The following is a 25,000-nucleotide window of genomic DNA, read 5'->3' as shown; positions in this document are numbered from 1 at the left end:
ACATAAAACAGCGAACCCTCAAGCAACAGAACTCTAAACCAAAGACAATGGAAGACCATGGTGAAGAGGTTAATGCACAATCAAAAACTATAATTCAATGGTTTAATTTTGGAGTGTCCTTCTCTTAAAAGAGCTGTTTACCATAGCTAAAGAGTGTTTTCTACCCTTGTCAAGCGGAAAATAGCCACTGAACAATTACAGTGCAGTCCTTAACCCCTTGAGTGAGGAAATTTTTTTTCGGTTATTATAGCGTTGTCAGGTGTATGAGAAAAGTGAAGAATGTATAAAGAATAGGCTAAACTATTCGGTGTATGTGTGGACAAAGGAAAAATGAGCCATAGCCAGAGAGGCATCCAATGTACAGTAGCACTATCTGGCCAGTCAAAGGATCCAATTACTCTCTAGCGGTAGTATCTCAGCTATGTGTGTTTGTTTGAGTGTCAGGCATTTAATGACAAAAAAAAAATATTCATATTAGACTGCTGTTAAATAAGTCGAATATTTGAATTTTGTGTTATAAGAATTCATATGACTTTTACTTCAAGAGCCCATCTTATATTACTATTTTCAGATTAATTGTAATTTTTATTTTGTCTATTATATATCACCGTTTCTTGAGTTTATTTCAATAAGATTATCGATGTAGCAACATTGTATACATATCTAATAATAGCAAAATAAGTACCTTCTTCTGACATCTGATAGTACAATGTGTAATAATGTTGAAATGCTATATGGGAGATACTATTTATAAATAATTTGAAAACCACTATTCTATCATAAATTGCCTCGTAAATATTCTCAAATTCCATTTATAATGACTTTTTCTTTTTATACTGGGAGATTCCGTCCACGTCTCAGTCCAATTATATATTTTACTATATGCAAAAAATTCATGTAAAAGAAAACAGATTCTCACTTTCCAACATTTCACTGTCCACTTTTTTCCGCAACTTGACACTCTAAAATTAGAAAATTTGCTTTTTCGGCTGGTTCCACAGGTACCTATACAAAATTTAAATAACAGAAATAATGATTTTTGGTTTAATTAGCACTTGAAGAAATGAAAAATAAATTACTGTAATTATAAGATACGGGGGGTTGATCTAAGAGCAACGGAAGAGAAGAGAACTTGTCTTCTAGAAGATCATCAACTGACAAAAAAAAGTGAACACGTCGAAATGGTAATAACTGGTGAAAGAAAAATGCATTTCATCTTTAAATGGAACACCCAATGATGATAAAATATAATAACTTTCATTGCAAGAAGGCAAAATTTTTTTTATAGAAAATGAGCTGTTAATGATAATATTGAGGATATAAAATATTACGAAAAATATGTTAAAACTTCTTGTTTACAACATTTCAAAGAAAAAAAAAAAGAAATTGAGATCCTGAAAAACAGAGCTTTTATTTGAATATAAATAAAAATAGATCGAACTGTAAAAGTAGGAGCAACCTACTCAAATAATGATAGTGAAACCAGCGAGATACAAGCTTAAAGAATATATAAAACAAACTTTAAATCAAATGTGGCCTATCCATCTCTTCCAAATTTCGTCACACAATAGCCAACCGCAAATCACGTTGATTTAAAGCCAGCTTGTTAGAAATCAAAGTAGTTTAAGATCACAGAAAATGACAATGGAAAATGACAATGTAGACAAACGTCTTTGTTTATATAGTGCAAAAAAAGGAATTTGATTTGTTGGCTGAAGGGCAGTAATGATTGACAATTTTTCTATAATTCAATGCAATAGGAGCAAATTCTACGTTTCCGTAACGGCCTAATTTTAAAATAATAATAATAATAATAATAATAATAATAATAATAATAATAAAACAGAAAATTTTCCTGTTAGTAACGAATTGCATCTCACATCGTTGACTTTATTTACTCCAAAATATGTGAAATAGGGCATACAAAAAATGACACCTTGAAAAAAAAAATTGGCTACCACGATACGACGTCATCTGGTCACGCTAAGATGTGGTGTTTGTGAAATCAGGTAACCAGGAACCATAGAGATTTGTCAAATTCTACAATTCCTCTTTCCAGCCCTAGATTGTTCTTAGCACTCGCAGCTTTGTTCTCTAGCCCTCATGATGCGGCTGGGACATAAACCAAGTTCCAGGGGGACATGATTAAACTATTCATAAAGGGTCCATCCATCCATATACCAAAGGCACTTCCCCCAATTTTGGGGGGTAGCCGACAACAACAAGAAACAAAACAAAAAGGGGACCTCTACTCTCTACGTTCCTCCAGCCTAACCAGGGACTCAGCCGAGTTCAGCTGATACTGCTAGGGTGCCACAGCCCAACCTCCCACATTTCCACCACAGATGAAGCTTCATACTGCTGAGTCCCCTACTGCTGCTACCTCCGCGGTCATCTAAGGCACCGGAGGAAGCAGCAGGGCCTACCGGAACTGCGTCACAATCGCTCGCCCTTCATTCCTATTTCTAGCACGCTCTCTTGCCTCTCTCACATCTATCCTCCTATCACCCAGAGCTTTCTTCACACCATCCATCCACCCAAACCTTGGCCTTCCTCTTGTACTTCTCCCATCAACTCTTGCATTCATCACCTTCTTTAGCAGACAGCCATTTTCCATTCTCTCAACATGGCCAAACCACCTCAACACATTCATATCCACTCTAGCCGCTAACTCATTTCTTACACCCGTTCTCACCCTCACCACTTCGTTCCTAACCCTATCTACTCGAGATACACCAGCCATACTCCTCAGACACTTCATCTCAAACACATTCAATTTCTGTCTCTCCATCACTTTCATTCCCCACAACTCCGATCCATACATCACAGTTGGTACAATCACTTTCTCATATAGAACTCTCTTTACATTCATGCCCAATCCTCTATTTTTTACTACTCCCTTAACTAACCCCAACACTTTGCAACCTTCATTCACTCTCTGACGTACATCTGCTTCCACTCCACCATTTGCTGCAATAACAGACCCCAAGTACTTAAACTGATCCACCTCCTCAAGTAACTCTCCATTCAACATGACATTCAACCTTGCACCACCTTCCCTTCTCGTACATCTCATAACCTTACTCTTACCCACATTAACTCTCAACTTCCTTCTCTCACACACCCTTCCAAATTCTGTCACTAGTCGGTCAAGCTTCTCTTCTGTGTCTGCTACCAGTACAGTATCATCTGCAAACAACAACTGATTTACCTCCCATTCATGATCATTCTCGTCTACCAGTTTTAATCCTAGTCCAAGCACTCTAGCATTCACCTCTCTCACCACTCCATCAACATACAAGTTAAACAACCACGGCGACATCACACATCCCTGTCTCAGCCCCACTCTCACCGGAAACCAATCGCTCACCTCATTTCCTATTCTAACACATGCTTTACTACCTGTGTAGAAACTTTTCACTGCTTGCAACAACCTTCCACCAACTCCATATAACCTCATCACATTCCACATTGCTTCCCTATCAACTCTATCATATGCTTTCTCCAGATCCATAAACGCAACATACACCTCCTTACCTTTTGCTAAATATTTCTCGCATATCTGCCTAACTGTAAAAATCTGATTCATACAACCCCTACCTCTTCTAAAACCACCCTGTAATTCCAAGATTGCATTCTCTGTTTTATCCTTAATCCTATTAATCAGTATTCTACCATACACTTTTCCAACTACACTCAACAAACTAATACCTCTTGAATTACAACACTCATGCACATCTCCCTTACCCTTATATAGTGGTACAATACATGCACAGACCCAATCTACTGGTACCATTGACAACACAAAACACACATTAAACAATCTCACCAACCATTCAAGTACAGTCACACCCCCTTCCTTCAACATCTCAGCTTTCACACCATCCATACCCGATGCTTTTCCTACTCTCGTTTCATCTAGTGCTCTCCTCACTTCCTCTATTGTAATCTCTCTCTCATTCTCATCTCCCATCACTGGCACCTCAACACCTGGAACCGCAATTATATCTGCCTCCCTATCATCCTCAACATTCAGCAAACTTTCAAAATATTCCGCCCACCTTTTCCTTGCCTCCTCTCCTTTTAACAACCTTCCATTTCCATCTTTCACTGTCTCTTCAATTCTTGCGCCGGCCTTCCTTACTCTCTTCACTTCTTTCCAAAACTTCTTCTTATTCATAAAGGGTAATGAATAAAAATAGATTTGTCACAATAATAATAATAATAATAATAATAATAATAATAATAATAATAATAATAATAATAACAAATAAATAAACACAACAGAATACCCGATGACGATGGCAAGATCATCTTCCCTTGTGGTGCTCGTATAAATGATACAGACGAATTGATCAATTCTGTTTTCCCCAACATACCAGCTTATAATCACAATCAAGGATCGAGCGCTACTTGTCTCTATATGACTCTCTAAACTTTTTGAATGATAAACTTCTTGATGCATTTGCAGGCACACAAGCTATCTATTCATTCACTGATTCCGTTTGCGTGATGAAGAGGCTGTGTAATATCATATCAAATTCTTATATAGCGTGTTCTAGAGTTGGTACCAGTCAATGTCTTCAGGTTCATTCGTCCAATGAAAAGATCAGCAATATTGTGGTACAGAGAAATTATGTAGTCGTCAAATATTGAAATAATTTATGATATATTTCTAATCATAGTTTATCTTTTCTCAAGGAAAAACAAACTTTGCATAAAAATTCTGTATCACGTCACTTGTAGAATGATTATAATGAATATTATCGATAGTGAAAAATAAGTGAATCAAAACAAACTTGTATAGTAAATGTAAATCAAAATTTATTCTATTTTGTGTTCAAATTAAGTCAACGAGAATTACATTTCAAAATACTCTTTCCTTTTAAAGTCGAAACAAGAATTTACTTTGTGATTGAAAAGAACTTAGTAGAGACAATTCAAATTATAATAAATTAGCGGGAATGTTACTCGTCGTCCGAGCAAATAAATATACATCTAAATTTCAGAGCCTGTTTCGCTCTGAGGCCCTAACACCACGCGCACGTGTGTTATAAAAATACACGTCCCCTATTACATAACAAACATGGCATGTGCAAACAACAGTCCACAGCATGCAAATACCGTGGGTAACATTTTACGATCCACGCAGGTGAATTATTTGTTCACTTGACCTTGAGCAACACATGATGGTATTTGAAGGAAGTGACAGGGTCCACAGGGCAAAACTAAAACGCAATCATACCTGAATTGTAAGTGCGAGAACTTTTGCTTAAAAAACAATTAATGTTGAAAGGAAGACGAACAGAGTAACCAATCGAAGGTCAAACAGATGGGTGTTTGTCAAACGAAAATATTTGCGAACGGATATCCGTAATCATGAGGGTCTCAAGCATTTGAAAAAAAGTTATTTGATTTGACTGAGAAACCACCAATGCAGTCAATAGTAATAGATGTGGCAGAAGGGAAGAAGATGCCGTTGAACCCATTCACTTCGGATGGCCTAAATATTTTAGAGGTATTATTATTATTATTATTATTATTATTATTATTATTATTATTATTATTATTATTATTATTATTATTATTTAGGTATTGGACACCTAAAAAAAAAACCACAAACTTGTAAAGCAAGTTCTTGCTGTATAAAAATATAAAACAGATAAAACTGAAAAGAAATAGTTAAAGATATTAGACTGAACATATAAATATACGTTAACAATAAATAAATAAGATTATTTGAAATAGGATTGCAAGACAGGAAACAAGATCATGTACTGGTATACAAGATGAAAAATAATCACGAAAGGTGAACGATTAAAAAAACATACATAGGGCTAATTGAGCAGTCCTTTTTTTCTGGGAGAAATTGTTTTTTTATAAATGAGCAATTGCAAACGGATAGGATGACAAACAAATGGGTCTGGGAATAAAACCTGCGAATGCATATGGAGGAATGCTGTCTGATGAGGATGCCTGTTTAGATAAGCGAGTATTATGAGGATTTGGGAGGAAGACAGCAGAATGATGCAGGAAGATTTTGAATAAATCATTAAAAAGGCAAGTACTGGGAACAGAGTTAAATGCATGAAAGGCAAGGTGACATTGTTTGATGGGAATGTTGAGCCAACTCTCTTTAATGGAAATGAAGGTTATATGAAAAAGAAAGAATAAAGGATGAAGCTGGTCCGAGGATTATTTTTTTCGAAGGTTGAGAGAATTGAAATGAAGAAATAAGCTATAGTAGTGAAAACGTTATGTATAGGAAAACCAAAGAGATAAAATTTTCTGCGAGGATTTGCTCACATTGATAAAATAAAGAACGATATTAGGAAGAGTTGTAATGATGTCGTGAAAGAGATATTGGAATGATAAGGCCTTAAGATCCATGAGAGAGAGAGAGAGAGAGAGAGAGAGAGAGAGAGAGAGAGAGAGAGAGAGAGAGAGAGAGAGAGAGAGAGAGAGAGTATGCAGTATGCATAATTTATTAAAAGACATGGTACTATGTGAAAGGGGTTCTATGCACTACTGGTGAACCTTAATTTTAAGTGCATGAAGCTGTTGATGAAAGCGCCACAGTTACATGAAAGAAACTCATCCATACTACAGAAATCAAAGTAAGAATGTGAGGTAAAGAAAAAAAGTCTTCATACTGAGAAAAAGTCAGAAATCTACACTGAAGCAACTGAGCATGACACCAGGAATTAGAATTAAATTCTCTCTTGACCTTTTGAGCCCCGCCTTCATTGATTTTACCAAGATAGTTACCTAATATCACAGCAAAGGGGATAAAAGAACTATTGGACAGGACAGCGTGATATCATGTCATCTAAACAGAATTTAGATTCTGATGCACCGTTGAACGAGCAGCTCGCACTATAGTCAATTTATTTTTCTTTTAATGAGGCGCATTTGGCCTGACTCGCAGGGTTGCCCCTTTAGCTCGGTTTTCCTAATATTTGATTGGTTGGACAAAATCATTCTAACTAATCAGCTAGTAGGAAACTTTTCCAAGCTAAAAGGGCACCCCTTCGAGTCGGTGCAAATGCGCCTCATTAACAAAAAATCGAGTATAATTGTTGAAACGCTAGATCTTGAGATGAAAGTGAAATATCCCTTTTTGGAACTGACTACGAAAGAAGGCCAACCTGACTATCTTTCGGAAAGTGTCTAAATCATAATATCTGCAGAGAAAAGTGAAAGTACCATTTCTAGCAACTCTGTATATAAGATAAATCTTCCAGTACACCAACTGATGAGGAAAATGTGAAATCAATACCATACAGGCATAAAAAGCTCTATCAATTATAGCTAGTACAAACAACCTCATAGATAAATAGATAGATAGATAGATAGTTGCTTGTGTGCAGATGTGTGGGCATATGTATTAACAAATAAACATGGTCGTAACTGTGTTTTCATCGCCTTTCTACAAGTTCTCTAAACATCGTCAGATAACTTTATTTTCTTGGTCTAGAGACAATGGAAAACTTGGCCAAACTTCATTAGAGGCAACATTGTTTCTTTACTCACTTCTCGGTGCAAACGACTCCTATATACTTCTTTCGCATTGTTACAGCTTATACATTTTTACATCTTTACTGATCAGCTTTTCTTTTCTGAAGTACTTAATAACAGCGCGAGGTGCGAGAACGGTATTGGAAATTTCACTTACTTCAAGAAAGAAGTAACACCTTATAAAGAAGAAGGAAAACTTACCCCACAAGTTACAAAAAGAAAGAGAATTCTTTGTTATTTATGTTGTATGTGCATGTATGCATGACATACACACACACAGAGAGAGAGAGAGAGAGAGAGAGAGAGAGAGAGAGAGAGAGAGAGAGAGAGAGAAGAGAGAGAGAGAGATAAATACTTTATATATAAGCTGCTGATTCAATACAGGCCACTCGGATCAATTAACCCTGAATATCATGTATGTTTCGGTGAGAATGACTTACTCTGCGTACCTTCTGAGCAACATTGCCTCTAAACTTTTCCTGCGACCATAATTGGGTCGATCCGTCTTATTATGTAATACATCTTTCTCAAAGGTTATTCTCTTTCCATAAAACAAAATTCAAAGCACTTCTCGTCTTTTCTTATCCAATCATTTTTTTTTCGCACGATCTTCCTAGTCATAATCTATATCTTTGCTATAATAAAAACATTCATAAAATACACTCTTAACTATTCACGGTATTGTGCAGCGTCCACCATTTTTGCATAATTTTCTCGTCCCAATTCTCCGTCATTCCTCCTTTAACTCCCCCCCCCCACCTAATAGTCAGTTCATTCATGCACACATTTAATGTGGCACCTTATATGCATGTTTGAAATGCTTCGGTGCATACTTAAAACATAAATTCGTTAACGGCAGATACTTTATTGATGAAGATGTTAAACATAAAGGCACACACTCCTCCCATAAAAGATTGACGGGGAACACTCCATCCACGAAAAATTATTTTGTCTGGCGATACAACGCTCCCTGGGTTCAGACATAATCTCACTTCAAACAAAGCTCCGATGTCTTCCATACCCTCTACCAAATATCACACTGTTGCTCTAAAGTTGTTAGACTCATGTATTCAAGAAACTCGATAAAATGCTTTTGCAGCCGCTCGGCTGTTGGAGTTTTTAGAAAGACCTGTATAAAGTCTCTTTCATTTCCTTCCACACAAAATATCTTATATTAAACACTTATTTCGTGTAGATAAATGTGCATGTATAGTTTTCAAAATATGAGAAATATCTATCTAGGTGCTGTACCATATCATTTGGATAATCTGAAAGTGTTAGAAATCTTCCTAGATCATCCTAAGAAGTAATTTCCACTTTTATGCTGACGAAAAATAAAACATTTTTACAGATATGCCGCAAGAAAAGGTGTTTTACGTAAAAAGGTTCGCAAAACGAAAATGTAAAGGATTAAAACCAAAATTCTTGGAAGATAAATATGTAAAAAATATCTTTAAGTCTTGCTTTCAAAGATGAAATAAAGGCAGATAAAAGAAAGTGTTAATTTCCGGTGAATGCAACAAAAGCTAAATAAAAATATGTGCTGATTACAGAGAAAACAAATCAAGCGCACTGAAAATGGATAGTTACTGTTATTTAAAATAGAAAAATCTGTAAAAGCAAAAATAAATGCAAACACTCGTTAACATTCTGATATCTAGAGTAGTCAGACTAGAGTAAAGAAGTCTCGGAATATCCTCCATACCTGCAGACACAGAAGGCAACCTGTAGCGTGCGTATGATGTTGACCCGGTCGTAAAAGTCCTGGAGGGCAGTTCGGCAACGGTCAGGCTCACAGTGTGTATGCTCGCACCAAATCATGACGTCATCAAGCAAGGGTCGGCACTCGTCATCGCTCTGACACTGTTCCAGAGCCACGTGACAAGTGGCCTGGATCACTTCAACTTGCGGGGCTTTGCTGATGTCATGGTGACCAGCTGCGGAGAGAGAAAAACAATTACCATTAGTTAAGATCAATTTCTTTGCGGGAAAGATCACATTGAGAAACTAGTAGGAAAATAAATAGTATAATAAATATACCAAGGACTTTAACACAAGGCTTTTGAAAAATCGAGTGAATCGAGTATTATCACAAAATACAGGATAGCGAGTCACTTTAAGATCACAAACAGATCACAATCTTAGTAGCGTACAGTTGCTACAAGTTTCGAGTCTTCTAATAGAGTTTAGAGGTTTTTCATTCTACTTTGACCAAATATTACTAGAATGAAAAGACTCCTACTGAAGTTTTGACATTCTAACTAGAGATTTGACGTTGCCATTAGAGCTACAAGACGCATACGTGAGTTTTGAGAATCTTATTATCTGCACTAGCTGGAATGTCGAAACTCTTTTCTACGTTCCAACTGGAGTTTCAAGCCTCCTACGGGAGTTCTGAAAATCCTACCACCTTCTCTATTATATGGTATTAAAAAAGGGGAAATAGAGGGCGTGGACAGTTAAATGAAACAATTTTTACTTTAAGTGAAGAAAAATGTAGAGCATAATTGTGACTTACAAGCCACAGAACATGAAAACAATCAAGGATTTTGAGAGAGAGAGAGAGAGAGAGAGAGAGAGAGAGAGAGAGAGAGAGAGAGAGAGAGAGAGAGAGAGAGAGAGAGAGAGAGAGAGAGAGAAACCTAATTTTCATCGAAAGAATAATTACAATGAATAGATTTCCTATTGATGATAGGATGGAAATTAGCATCATAAGAACGGCCTATAATTATTCGATATTGAGAAAAGATCTTTTGTATCAGGCAAGTACAAGGAAAACTTCCAAAGAGGTCAATAGAAGACAGATAATCTTCCAAAAATAAAATCAGAGAGAGAAGTAAACTACATTTTCAAAGGAAAACGAAAATTCGAGATTGTAAGGATGATTATAAAGTATAAAACCACCTAAAGAGTGCAAAAGTTAGTAGCAGTAGTGGTGGTAGTAGTGGACCACCTAACACCATGGCAAAACATAGACTCTTGCAAAATTACAGTCAATCCTGCTAAAGAAAATGTCACATTTGTTTCCAAGGTAACTGGTAACTGAAGGTATGAGTTTTATTTTCCTGTTTTCTAAGTTTGTTCCTAATTTCACTACATCTATATAGCAGCTATGATACCTATGGCTATTATTACTATTATCATCATCAGTTTCACTGGTGTTATTGCTTAGTTTCTCCAACAATAAATAAATCTAATTTACCTCATAAAAGTTACTAAATGATGCATTAAAATATTAATGCAAATAAAATAAAAAGTACTACTGCAGGGTACCCTGATTGCAAAATTCAAATAATATTCGCCTATTTGCGTGGTACATAAAAATCTATCTTAGCCCCTAATAAAGGACATTAGTTTTAATATACTTCATACGTTGTCTCCTGACAATTGGGCAAAACCAGATATGTGATTTCTAATCTTTTAAGCTAAAATGAAATGATTCATTTGAATATTGTCCTCATAACACTTTATACACTCAATAAAGAATTCGATTTCACGAAAAAGCTCCAGCGTATCTCAGTGCAAAATCTGATATAGTTTGCGAATCTTGTGACAATTCAAACATGCAGACAGAATACGAATGAAACTTTCCCATCGTTAAAACCAGGATCACACAACTTCTAGTTGTCTTCTTCCGGAAGATCTAGAGAATTTGGGAAAACTTTCGGCTCGCTTAACGCTTTTATCACTATTTTCCCAAACGAACAATGGGAAGTGACTGGAAGATGACTTAGCTTTCTTTTAAAAACCTTTGACAATGGGTTCTTGTGTGACGAAATATAAGACATTTTATAAAGCAGTTTTGACAATAGACATCATTATTATCTATGTTACTACATACTTACAAATCCAAACCTAATAGATAGACATAAAGTGAATGATAAAAATAGATAAACAGATACAGTATATATACTAAAATGAATTCCTCCCTAAGTTTCTCTTCTCAAAGATGTCGCATCTGTTGTCCTCTCACGTTAAAAGAGAGAGAGAGAGAGAGAGAGAGAGAGAGAGAGAGAGAGAGAGAGAGAGGCTAGGAAGAATATTGCTAGGTAAATTATTCTAGATGACCGAGGGATATCCAGTTGAAGATATAACAAGCTACTTATAAATTAATTTTGAAGTTGAATAATAATCATATTGCCAACAAACATGAATTATCGCTTATCACAAAATCAGATGTACCCTCACGCATGCATTGGAAAAGAAAATATGTATATTCACAATTATAAAAGTAAATGAGTCATCGGAAATATATAAATTAGAAGAAAGTGCAATAATGAAATTTAAGAAAATACGCCAAAACATAATGAAGAAATGCATATTTTAGACCAACTGTTGTCTACTATAATCTTTATGGGGTAAATACAATACTATATCAACATATCACAAGAAAATTTCACGCCGAAGTATATATATATATATATATATATATATATATATATATATATACGTATATAAAAGTAGGTACAAACACACTATACTTAAACACCCCCATACACATTCATGTGTGTGTATATATATATATATATATATATACATATATCTTTCTTTGTTTTTGAGTGGCGAAAGGGTTTTCGTATCGACATGATCAACAAAGCTGTACTAGTCAGGTCCACCCATACTATGTTGGCTTGCTTTAATCAGAAAATATCCCACAACCACCCTCAAATTTGCACTGGCCAGCGTGGTGATGAAAACTGGCCAAACCCCAGACAAGGATTCACATGTCTGGGGCCTTTGTCCTGCAGTGGAATAGAAATTACTACATTTGTATTTAATGTTGTTGTTGTTGTCGATGGTATGTGTGTATATATACATACATATATATATATATATATATATATACAGTATACACACACACACACATATATATATATTATATATATATATATATATATATATACATACATACAGGTCCAAATCAGCCAAAAATAAAAAAATATATAATGAAGGTGCCTAAAACACTACCCTTCATGTCAAAAGCGAACAAAAAGCCATTATTTCATCCCCAGTTAAGTGACTACACTATATAAGTGATGGGGCTGGTGATCACAGGTCACAGAAATAAAGCTTGTGTTCAAGTGGGGAAACAATCACTTCAGTTGGGATGGATGACTTCATTCACTAGGGGAAGTTTGTAAGGTCTAGTTAACATTTATCAGGTCACAGTTGGCATTCTTGGAAATTAAAGGAGTATGAGAATTGTTAGAATATGTTGGATAATCGTTTGAAACATCATCTACAACATAGTAAACTAATTAGTAAATATATAAATGACATGATTTTTTTAAACTGAAAAATTATAAATCATAAGAATTTTGTGAAAAATGGAAATAGGAATAACACGATTTTGGCAAAGATGACATTGGACAATGCACGCTTACCACAAAAAGTGGAAAAAAACACCCATTCTGCCAGCGCTAAAGAAAAACAGATGATTGAATAGCATGCCATCTAGGATCTCTTTGAGAGAGAGAGAGAGAGAGAGAGAGAGAGAGAGAGAGAGAGAGAGAGAGAGTGAGTCTAAGATTTGTTCCTTAAATAACTGGAAACCATTCGGGGTCGTTCTTTTTTTCTTTCCTTCCTTCTGCACTGGTCGATGGATCGTATCCGTGTGCGTGAGAGCGTGTGCGTGTGAACCGGTGTGAGAAAGACAGAAGAACTTAGGCACGCCGAAAACGAACAAGTTTTAATTTCAGGAAGTTCCTTTACGGCCAGAAGGATTTTAGGGGAGAGAGAGAGAGAGAGAGAGAGAGATAGAGAGAGAGAGAGAGAGAGAGTTTTAATCGAAACTTTCATATCTGAGGAGTCATTGTCACGAATTGTATAGTCTTACGCGTTATCATTCTCTGCCAACACACACACACACACACACACACACACACATATATATATATATATATATATATGCACAACACGAATAAACATATAAAACCATATCCCTCGCAGAAAATTAACTTTTATCCAAAAACAACAAAACAAAAAATGGTTTTGCGTAAGTGCGTTAACACCAAGTGAACGCAGCCTCCCCTAACTAAGAAATCTGGGCAAATCCCTTAATAGGGTCTCTCGTGCCAATTTCGTCTAATCCGTTTCGGTTAAGTGGTTAAAGTTCGGCTCAGTGACTATCCAGGTACAAGTGTATGTGATTGAAAGTGAAATTAATTCATTCATATTCATTCGCACAAACCTCAATCATATTTAAAAAACGTTTTATTATTATTATTATTATTATTATTATTATTATTATTATTATTATTATTACTAGCTAAGCTACAACCTTTGTTGGAAAAGTAAGGAAAAGAGCATAGTGAGTAAAAAAAACAAGGAAATAAATAAACTACAAGAGAAGTAATGAACAATCAAAATAGAATATTTAAGAACAATAGCATTAAATTAGATCTTTTATATATAAACTACAAAAACTTGAGAAATAATAGAAAGCGAAATAAGACAGAATAGTGTGCAGGAGTGGATCCTCAAGCAAGAGATATCTAACTCAGGACAGTTGAAACACAATGGCTATGGCACTACCAAAGATTAGAGAAAAAAATGGTTTGATTTTGGGGTGTCATCCCCTAGAAGAGCTGCTTACCATAGATAAAAAGATATCTTCTACCATTACCAGAGGAAGGTAGCCACTAAACTATTATAGTGAATAGTTAACCCCCTTGAGTGAAAAAAAGAATTGATTCGTAATCTCAATGTTGCCAGGTGAAAAGAAAAATGTGCCGTAATCAGAGAGGGATCCAATATAGTACTGCAATGTATGTAACTGTTGGCGAGCGTAGCTCTCCAATGCGTTCCTCTTAAGTTTCATACCAAAGAGAACAATAGAAATAGAGTTGCTTGATATATGACCACATACCTATAAATGACTGGCATTGCGTGTTAAATAATCAACGTCTAATATTTGATGGAAGTTTCTCATCATCATCATATATATCATGTATCTCAAAAACTGCATGTATATATACTATATATCATCATCATTGTCATATCCTATAATATATACTGTATATATATATATATATATATATATATATATATATATATATAATTATATATATATATATATATATATATATATACTATAATATATATATATATATATATTATATATATATAATATATATATATATACTATATATATATATATATATATATATAATATATATATATATATATATAGTATATATATATATATATACGCTATTTTTAATTGCAATTTAGATTTTTCAAAGCAATGGTCTGAGAATGAATTCCGTCTTGAAATTCGTTAGCCTATAGCCAAGTAATATAATGTATATGGGTATACAGTGACTTCAATATTTCACACAACAATGGTACATTCTTTAATAATCTTAAGTTGCTATAAGTGCACCATAAATTAAGGCATCCATTGTTACAAAAATGAAACATACATGTAGTCTAGTTGGTAGAGGGGGTCTGCGTGCACCCCCCGGAAATCAATTTCTAATTGATGTCTTCCTATGGGGAAAAATGTGTAGAAAACAGTTTGCTATGTTAAAAATTTGAAATATTGTCCCACGTGCCTATTTTATGCAAATTAAGCCGCCATTACATGAAAATACTAAAATCGCTATAACTCCGCCAATGCAACAGATAACTGCAAAAATAAGGTGTCTAGACCCAGGTTTTGAGGGTCTAGCATCAATATAAGACCAGTCTCATAGTGACCACATGTGTTCCTGACATGTAAGATATGCAAATTAGTGCCGCCATTACTGAAAAACCTATTTTTACCATATCTTTGCAAATGTTATAGCAATCGTGAAGAACGTGTTGTCTGTACCCTTGTTTTATGGGTTGATGTTTATTATTAGACTATATTTGAATGTGCCTTTTGCTTATTTGTTTTATTATAATGAGATATAGTCAGGTAATGAGAGATTCTGAGGGTACACCAGAAACCCTCCCACCCCTGCACTTCACTCGTATTGGACCAGTGTTTCCAGATGGCTCTTCATTCACACCACATGTTAAAAATGAAACAGTTTATACTACCAAGAAAGAAGAGTACTACGTCTGGCTCTTCAGCAGGTATATTGGAAGCAGTGGTGAACAGCCTGTGCCTGGACTAGGGGGGTTCATCTCTGCAACTGGAACTCCGCCACCAAGGAAATCAACTGTTGACTACTTTACACCTATTCATCAACCAATAACTGACAACACAGTCGTTCGTGAGCTACTGAAGCGGTCTGAGGCAGCCACAGCCGAGGTGGGTCAGAAATGGGTCCTCAATACATTTGACCTTGGCGTTTGTATGAAGGCACTCCCCATTATTTGGCGTTGGCCAGAAGAGTTTGCCAAACATGTTGTAATGATTGGCCCCTTTCACACATCCATGAACTTCATCGGCATGCTCACAGGCCACAAAATGAAGGGTTCAGGATACACTGAGATTCTCTTAGAGGCACAGCTTGTGACAAGTGGATCCATAAAAGGTGTTCTTAGCGGAAAAGCATATGCCAAGTCCCTGTTTTGCATTAAAACTGTTTGCGAAGCAATGGAAAGGCTGTTGATTGAACAGTTTGCTGAGGAAGAGAACACATTGATGATTGACAATCCTTCCACACTACTGGAGATTATCGAGTCATGCAACCGGGAGAACCTTGAGGACGCACTCAAAGATGACTCCACCATGAACCTTATCAGAAAGTATCAAGCCTACGAGGACAAAGTACGCCAGGGCCACTTGGGAAAGACTGCTACTTTCTGGATGTCCTTTGTTGATCAATGTCATCTCGTCTTCATGCTGCTTTACTCCGTTAAAACCAACAACCTTCAGCTGTTCCACTTCTGTAATGGAGAGATGGCACCACTCTTCTTTGCATTTGATGGGCAGAACTATTCAAGGTTTGTTGAACATGTATTTCATCTCCTTGTTTCTTTGATAACTATAGAATGCCGAAATATACAAGTTGACTTATACAACCAAATACAGTGTCAGCATAAACACAAACACAAACATGTTCCCACAAGTCTCTGTCTCCCTATTTTACAGGTACCTTGTTTGGTTGGAAGTCTATCTAACAAACATGGAGAAGATACACCCAGGGGCAAAAGACCTACTAACCAAGGGTGGACTCGCGGTGGCAAGATCGATGATACCTGGGGCACTCAGTGCAGTTGACAAAACTATGGAGGAAACATTCATGCGGTTCGCCAAATCATCAGGTATAGTACCTGGTTCATTGAATGGCATAGACAATTATCATATTGATACATGTACACAGATGAAAACTTGGTTTTATACTTTTCAGGTGGCTTTGCTGGACTGTACAGTCAATTTGGGGCATACCAGAGGTGGTGTCGCACAACTTCCACGCGGGCCCAGTTTCATGAAAAGACCCTTGAAATGGCTGGCCTTCTTGACGATCCTGACTGCCCAAGGGCTGGGAGGCATCGCGAGCTTGAGAAGGCAGAGATAAAGAAGAGTGAGAAAGCTGTTCAAAGAGTCATCACTGCTGTCAGAAACTTCACGAATCCATTCACAATCCCAGATAAGGACAGGCTCTACTCCTTAGCCTCTGGTTCTCCTACATCCAAGGATGTTGAGAGGGATGTGCTGGAAGCTGACGCTGTAGGAAAAGCTGCAAAGGCTGACTTTATTACACGTTTGCAGAGCGGCCACCAAGGAAGCTTCTTCGACCCAATCAAAAGGAAGAAACTCAAGACCATGGAGGCATGCAACAAGAAGATCAAGCTCACATCATCGCAAGGAAAGGTAAGTTTATATTTCATTGAGCAAGTTATGTATTGTTAAGGGACTTTTGTACAATCTGTATTACAATATAAAATTATAATATATATTGTTATTTCAGGTCATACAGTATCAGGAGCAAAGCAATGTTGCATTCCTTCTCCTTGTGAAGTCACAGTGCCTAGATGAACCAATTGACTTGGATGAACTCATGAAGTACAGCCTGATGCCAGTGCCTCCAAGTATTGGAACATCAGATGGATTTTTTGCGAAGACCAACAAAGCCACCATTCTGCACTACCTGATGGAAGAGTTCAACCAAGATGAGCTGCCTTATCCAAAGGATGCCCTATTCATCCAGGATGGAATGGCACTTCTCCATGTCCTTTCTAACTTGCCCCCGACCTGTGGGGAGATCTGCCTTCAGATACTTGACCAGATGATTGCCAAAAAACATTTCTTGTTCTCAACTGACAGCTATTTTCCGGGATCCATCAAAGCTCAGGAAAGACTTCGACGTGGCAGCTCAGAGAGGATCATTCTTGCCGGACCAGCAACAAGAAAGCCATACGACTTCAAGGTGTTCCTTGCAAATGACGACAACAAGAAGCAGCTCTGTCAACTCATGCTGCAGGTATGGAGTGGCCAACAGGCGGCATCTAGACTGGAGAGAACCGAGATGGCAGTACTGGTTGTCGAGGGGAGAGCTCATCAGTTCGTTTCCAAAGAAGGCAAGGTATGTGAAATTGCACCTTTATTTTTAGGATGACTACATTCATTTACATGTTAATCCAAAATATGCTCAATGACCTTTTTTGTTTCAGGTCGAGGTGCTTGAGATGCCCACTATATACAGTAACCAGGAAGAGACAGATACGAGAGTGGTGTTGTACCTACATCATGCTGCTGCTCTTGGTTACAAGAATGCTGTGGTTAGAACCCCTGACACGGATATCTTCGTGATTCTACTCTACCATGCCCATGCTATCAAACTGACTGTGTACCTTGATACAGGATCAGGAAAGCAACGTCAGCTCATCAATGTATCTGAGCTTGCACAATCATTAGGGGAGGACTACTGTGCTACCCTTCTTGGCTTCTATGTCTTCACTGGGGAGGATTGTACCAGTGCTTTCAAAGGAAAAGGGAAGGTCGGTCCACTAAAAAAGCTTGAGAAGAACCCGAGATTCCACAAGGTGTTCAGAGAACTTGGGAATGACTGGAGCATAAATGGCCTAATGTTGAACCAGTTAGAACAATTCACTTGCTTGATGTACAGCCAAAGTCGTGATTTGTCTGTGGATGCCGTCCGATCTAAGATGCTTCGAAAGATGGTAGGAGAAAATGAAAAATTAACATTGAAATCTAAGGTGGACTTTGCTCGCCTCCCTCCATGTCTTTCAGCATTGAAGCCCCATGTCCAGCGTGTGAACCACCGGGTTTGTTTGTACAAACGAGCTAACGAACCCATTTGTGAAAAGCCAAACCCCTACGACGAGGGCCAGGGATGGATAAAGACAGAAGAAGGCATACTGGAACCATTGTGGTCATGTGGTCCAGTACTACCTACCTCACTAGTTGATCTCCTTGAAACTATTGATGATCAGGAGGAAGCAGAAGATAATTGCGAAGACGAAGAAACAGATTCATTTGACTTCGACAGCGATGAAAGCGATGACGATTGAAGCTTGTGATGACAGGGAACATTTAGATGATTTCCAGAAGCATCTATATCTTAATTTTTTTTTCTTCTTAATGTGCAAATGACACTTGTGATGAAAAAACGACTGGTCTTATGATGTTCTTTCACCCTTAAAATACGAGTACAGGCAACACGTTCTTCACGATTGCTATAACATTTGCAAAGATATGGTAAAAATAGGTTTTTCAGTAATGGCGGCACTAATTTGCATATCTTACATGTCAGGAACACATGTGGTCACTATGAGACTGGTCTTATATTGATGCTAGACCCTCAAAACCTGGGTCTAGACACCTTATTTTTGCAGTTATCTGTTGTATTGGCGGAGTTATAGCGATTTTAGTATTTTCATGTAATGGCGGCTTAATTTGCATAAAAAAGGCACGTGGGACAATATTTCAAATTTTTAACATAGCAAACCGTTTTCTACACATTTTTCCCCATAGGAAGACACCAATTAGAAATTGATTTCCGGGGGGTGCACGCAGACCCCCTCTACCAACTGTACTAATGAGTAAGTTGCCATTAGTCACATAAAAACCTGAATTTGTAGCACATACATGGATTTTTAATACTGAAATACTATTTTTCATAACGTCATTTCCATTGTGAATGGTCATCTCTGACGGCTCTGTTTTAAATAACATTTAAGTTCTAATCGATATACCTTTATCTATTACCACAGAGCGTGAAACTTTAGATAACACATCGAGCTATTTCTGATGTTGCTACATATGGAATCCATTCTTCCCCTCCGCCCACCCTTTGACCCTGGTCCATTTACCCAAAGTGACTTTCTATTGAAGTTTCTGTTTCTTTCTCGCTCATATTAGGCGAATTCAATAGTCAAATCTGATTTAGCTTCCTAGTTCAGTGAGCACTGAAATGACTTTTCTCTTCGTTATATCGGAACTTTCATGAAGCAGAAAGAAGAAAAAAAAGTGATATTTCTAAATCTACCCATATCAGTTTCTTATGAAATATTCTCTACTAGAAATGAAAGTATATTGTGTAGAATTCTCCAGTCAGTGTTGTGGATGGTTTCACTTATAGTCGTACACACACACACACACACACACTATATATATATATATATATATATATGTATATATATGTGTATATATATATATATATATATATACACACATATATATATATATATAAGTTATGCATAGTAAATTGATCAAGGAGCCATCCACCTGTTGAGATAAACCACTGAATATAGGATCCTTTAAGCGGCTCTTTCCTTGCTTGGCGCATTCATCGTAAACTCTCACGTTTCTTCATACACCCGAGAATCCTGATGACATTAAGCATTCTGCAAATTACACGCTATACTCTAAAAAAATAGCTAACTATTGTAAGTTTTCAGGATCTAATAAAAGGTATATATATATATATATATATACAATATATATATATATATATATATATAATATATATATAAAGAGAGAGAAAGAGAGAGAGAGAGAGAGAGAGAGAGAGAGAGAGAGAGAGAGAGAGAGAGAGAGTTTATTTGGTCATATTAAGCATACCTTCTAAGAGAAGAGCCCTCTGAAACCAAACTAAAATTGGATAGTGCCATAGCCTGTGTATAAATCAGCCTTGGATTGAAGTTCTCTTACTTGGTGGAACACTCAAGCGCAAGATTGTCAATTTTCTCTTCCCCATTTGTTTTGTTTTAAAACGTTCTTTGGGTAAAAGAATGCCTGGTGGTTTAACATCAAGTTGCCTATTAGTATTTTTATTTATTTTGATCTTTACTTACAGAGCCATCACTCTTTATATAGTCAGGTTCATATTGTTATTGATACAGTTTTTATTTCTCATTTATAGTATATTTTTCACTTCTCAGATACTTCTTCCGTGCTGGACTGCTTTGGCTCTACGAACAAGGGCATGTACCATTCAGCTTTTTTCAACTAGAATAACATTGAATTGGATTTATGAATTTGGGCCATAAATAATGGCACTGGGGTCGGAAAGACTATTTAGCAACAATCATAAACCGGGGGGAATCCACCAGTTGCAGTATGGAGTAAATATTAAGACTGATAGCAAGGTGGAATGTAAGAATGAAGGTATAGTCGAAAGGAAGCAGAGGAAAACTATATAGACACAGGAGAAAGGAAAGATAAAGAACAGTTGTTTAGAAGATAATGTGGAAGGGGAGGAAGAGAGGAAAAATAATAATATAATAAGGAGAACTAGATGTTGAACCACTAAGAAAAAAAAAAACAACCAAGAGAATGAGTAGGAAGAAAACAGAACTTATGCGTAAAAGGGAAATTTGGATATATAGAGGGAATCAGGAAAAATACAAACAGAATAAGAAAAACTATGCTGGAAGAGAAGTTGCAAAAAAAAAAAAAAGGAACATGAGAATGTACAACACAGGTGGCATAGAGTAGTAGAAGACCAGAAGGTGGAACTGCCCTCAGCACCTCTCTGTGACGTCAGAATTATTGTATCGATTATACGGTTCCCACTTGATCCCATATTACATCTGTTCTTCTGCCTAGTCTTCTTACATTTTATTTCCCTTGCTGTATCATTCCGACCCTTTTTATATTCCATTGCAAAGACTATCATCTTTACATATACTTCTATTTGTCTATGCTGTAACACTTCAGCACATTATTAACTAACAGTAAATCAGGTTGATTGTGTGGTTATGACATTCACTGATAATAATAATTATTATCTATTTCATACACACACATATATACATATATGTGCCAGTATATATGTATCTAAATTATATCTACCTATCTATCTATCTATCTATCTACCTATCTATCTATATTATATATATATATATATATATATATATATAATATATATATATATATAAACAGGCCAAACTTTAACTATTGTATATTGTTATCTCTATCTTGCTATTACCCACATAATTCGGAATTCCCACCTCTTCTTTAGACAGTAATTTTCTCTTCCCCCTTTATATCCTCGTTTCTTGGCATTCCCTCTTCATCACCCTCCTATATCATTAGCATTATATCACCACTGTCAACTCTCCTTTTGCTCACATTCTCTTCCTAAGCTTCAAGTTATGTTTTATTGATACTTTCGTACTTTACCTTCACCTATAATAGCTTAGACGTCCCATAGATAAAAAGAACACCTATAACTGTATGATTAACTGAAGGTTTATTTGAGATAGCGCTGTAAACACGCACACACATACATACATATATATATATACATATATACATATATATATATATATATATATATATATATATATATACATATATATATATTATGTTTACATCGCTATCTCGAATACCTTTCATATATGCACACACCTAGATACACACAGACACACACACACATATATATATATATATATATACGTGTGTGTATTAGTGCGTATATAATATGTATTTACACATGTATATATATATATATATATATACATCTCTGAGAGCTATGGCACGAATATTCATGGGAATGACACTAGGAGACCGAAAAAGAGCTAATTGGATACGAGAGCAAAACTAAAATAGAGGATATTCTAACAACAAGAAAAGGAAATGGACGTTGGCAGGACCTTTAATGAGAATGACAGATTATAGATAGACATTAAAAATAACATATTGGGTCCCTAGAGATTGCAAAAGAAGCAGGTTAAGGAGAAGACGATGGATTGATGAACTGAGAAAGTTTGCGTGTGTGGACTGTTATGGAAAGAACATAAACAGACGTAAGTGGAAGGACATATCTGAGGCCTTTATTTTGCAGTGGACTAGTAATGGATGATGATGACAGACAAGAGAGAGAGAGAGAGAGAGAGAGAGAGAGAGAGAGAGAGAGAGAGAGACGTTGTTTGCTAGGTCCCGGATCGATAAGCAATGGTAGAACTAAAAGGTAAAATGTAGTTGAACTCTGAGCTACTTAAATTACACCGGTTTTCTAATGAAACTGCAATGAAATTGTATATCATGTGCACACAATTACATACATATGTATCTAAATACATACATATGTGAATACACACACACACATTATATATATATATATATATATATATATATATATAATATATATATATATATATATATATATATATATATATATATAAATAATGTCCCAGGCCCTGGACAGAGAAATATATGTGCTATATGAGAGTTCGATTTTGAAGAGAGATTGCATTAACCTTTCTAAAATCATCATAACTTTCGGAAATGTTTAAACGTGTATCTTTCCATGGTGGATATGTCAGCATAGAAACGACGGGGGGGGGGGGGGGGGGGGGGGAATTTTCCTTGCTTTATGACGACGCCTGTATAGCTTGGCTCGTCGGTTGATTAATAGGAGCCCGACTGAGAGTGTTCTCGCTGTGCAAGTGTAATAACCTAGTTTATATAATAAAGATAAGAAAAGTTCTAGCGGCATTTACGTCCGTAGATATGGAACAGATACACACGCATAATATATATATATACTGTATATATATATATATATATATATATAGATATATATATATATATATATATATATATATATAGATATATATATATATATATATATATATATATACATATATATATATATATATATATATATATATATATATATACATATATATACATAATATATATATATATATATATATATATATAATATATATATGTATATATATATATACCACTGTATTATAAAGCAATAAAGTTTTAAAATAGCAGAGTTCTTTATCATTCATATAACCCTGATTACAATGTATTAAAAATATTAATATTTATATAAAATTAAACAAAAACGATTTCCTTACCAAAGAATTAGATAATATTATTGGAAAATGGATATAATATCCAAAATGATTTTCCCAAAATACAAGGAAGTATGAAGATTTTTAACCAATAATATAAAAGTTAATGAAAACATTTCAATAAAAAAAGAATTGAACATTTGACCATTATAGAAATATTACTACTATAAAACAGAGATTTTGCATTTTAATATTAAATTATGAAAACCTCTAATAAATCTCCACCATTAATAAAATAAGGGATTGCAAAATATTAAAAAGTTATTTTCATACGAAATAAATTAAACCGAAAACGTTCTACTTCAAAGAAGTGTAATCGTTGAAATATTGATGGAAGAAACGGGGTCAGACGAGTTCATTACTGTCATTAACCTAAAGGTCAAAGATAAAAGCATCACTTTTTTCTCAAGTTGCTTAACTCGAGTGAAGAAAACAAGACGAAACATTAATCGATATGAGGAAGTCCATAAACCTTTTCCAGCAATATTACCTACTTTATAATTAATCCTATTACGGGTATTGATAAAAATAATACTACTAGACTTCTAACAAATATTTTAACCTGCTACTACTACCATTATCATAACTATATTTTCATATTATTATTATAATTATTTTTTTCTTCCCCTGGTATTCCCATCTTTGAACCAAAACCCAACAGCGTTAATTAGGTCAATAGAATCAGGGCTGATTATGGGATAGCTTAAGGGAGTCGGCAGGAAGGCCGATGAAGACTTATTTAACCTGTTTGGATAGAAAGCGCCAGATCTCAAGAATAGTCTCAGAGATTCTTGGTTTCTTTGAGAGAGAGAGAGAGAGAGAGAGAGAGAGAGAGAGAGAGAGAGAGAGAGAGAGAGAGTATTTTTAGCAGTTCACCTAATTACGGTCAGTTTGTTTACAATATTGTGACCCTTCACGCAGAGCTTTCTTACGATTTAGTGAGTCACTCTTAATTCCAGTCGTAAAACATTCCGGTTATTTTCCAAATCAAAGATATTAAAACCTACTTGTCAAGAGAAGATGATATGGGGGAAAAAGAGCCAATATTACTATAGCAAAAAGAGGATAAAAAATAGATTCCAGCGCAAACTACTATTATCATCAGTTAAAAGAAAAAAATTATCATCTATATATTGATGAAAATATATATATATATATATATATATATATATATATATATACACATACATACATACATATATATATATATATATATATATATATATATATATATATATATATATATATATATATATATATATTA

The 25,000-nt window shown here is 35.5% G+C and overlaps 2 protein-coding genes across 5 annotated transcripts in view; one reads left to right on the top strand and one right to left on the bottom strand.

The window, feature by feature from the left end:
- LOC137654924 (uncharacterized) overlaps positions 1-25,000 on the bottom strand; it is a 794,088-nt gene that overhangs the window by 30,048 nt on the left and 739,040 nt on the right. For all 4 annotated transcript variants that reach the window (XM_068388836.1, XM_068388824.1, XM_068388828.1 and 1 more), the window contains one exon: positions 9,224-9,455. In XM_068388836.1, the coding sequence (XP_068244937.1) occupies positions 9,224-9,455 (232 nt within the window). The remainder of the gene's footprint in view (positions 1-9,223; positions 9,456-25,000) is intronic.
- The window catches only part of LOC137645918 (uncharacterized), a 64,504-nt gene continuing 56,251 nt past the window's right edge, over positions 16,748-25,000 (top strand). Inside the window, exons 1-2 of the mRNA XM_068378970.1 lie at positions 16,748-17,269; positions 17,367-17,769. Coding sequence (XP_068235071.1) covers positions 16,769-17,269; positions 17,367-17,769 — 904 coding nt within the window. The 5' untranslated portion in view covers positions 16,748-16,768. The remainder of the gene's footprint in view (positions 17,270-17,366; positions 17,770-25,000) is intronic.

This window comes from Palaemon carinicauda, chromosome 1 (assembly GCF_036898095.1).
Source record: "Palaemon carinicauda isolate YSFRI2023 chromosome 1, ASM3689809v2, whole genome shotgun sequence".
Classification (NCBI taxonomy): Eukaryota; Metazoa; Arthropoda; class Malacostraca; order Decapoda; family Palaemonidae; genus Palaemon; species Palaemon carinicauda.
The sequence above is the reverse complement of the archived record's forward strand: the minus strand, read 5'-3'. Positions and strand labels throughout refer to the sequence as shown.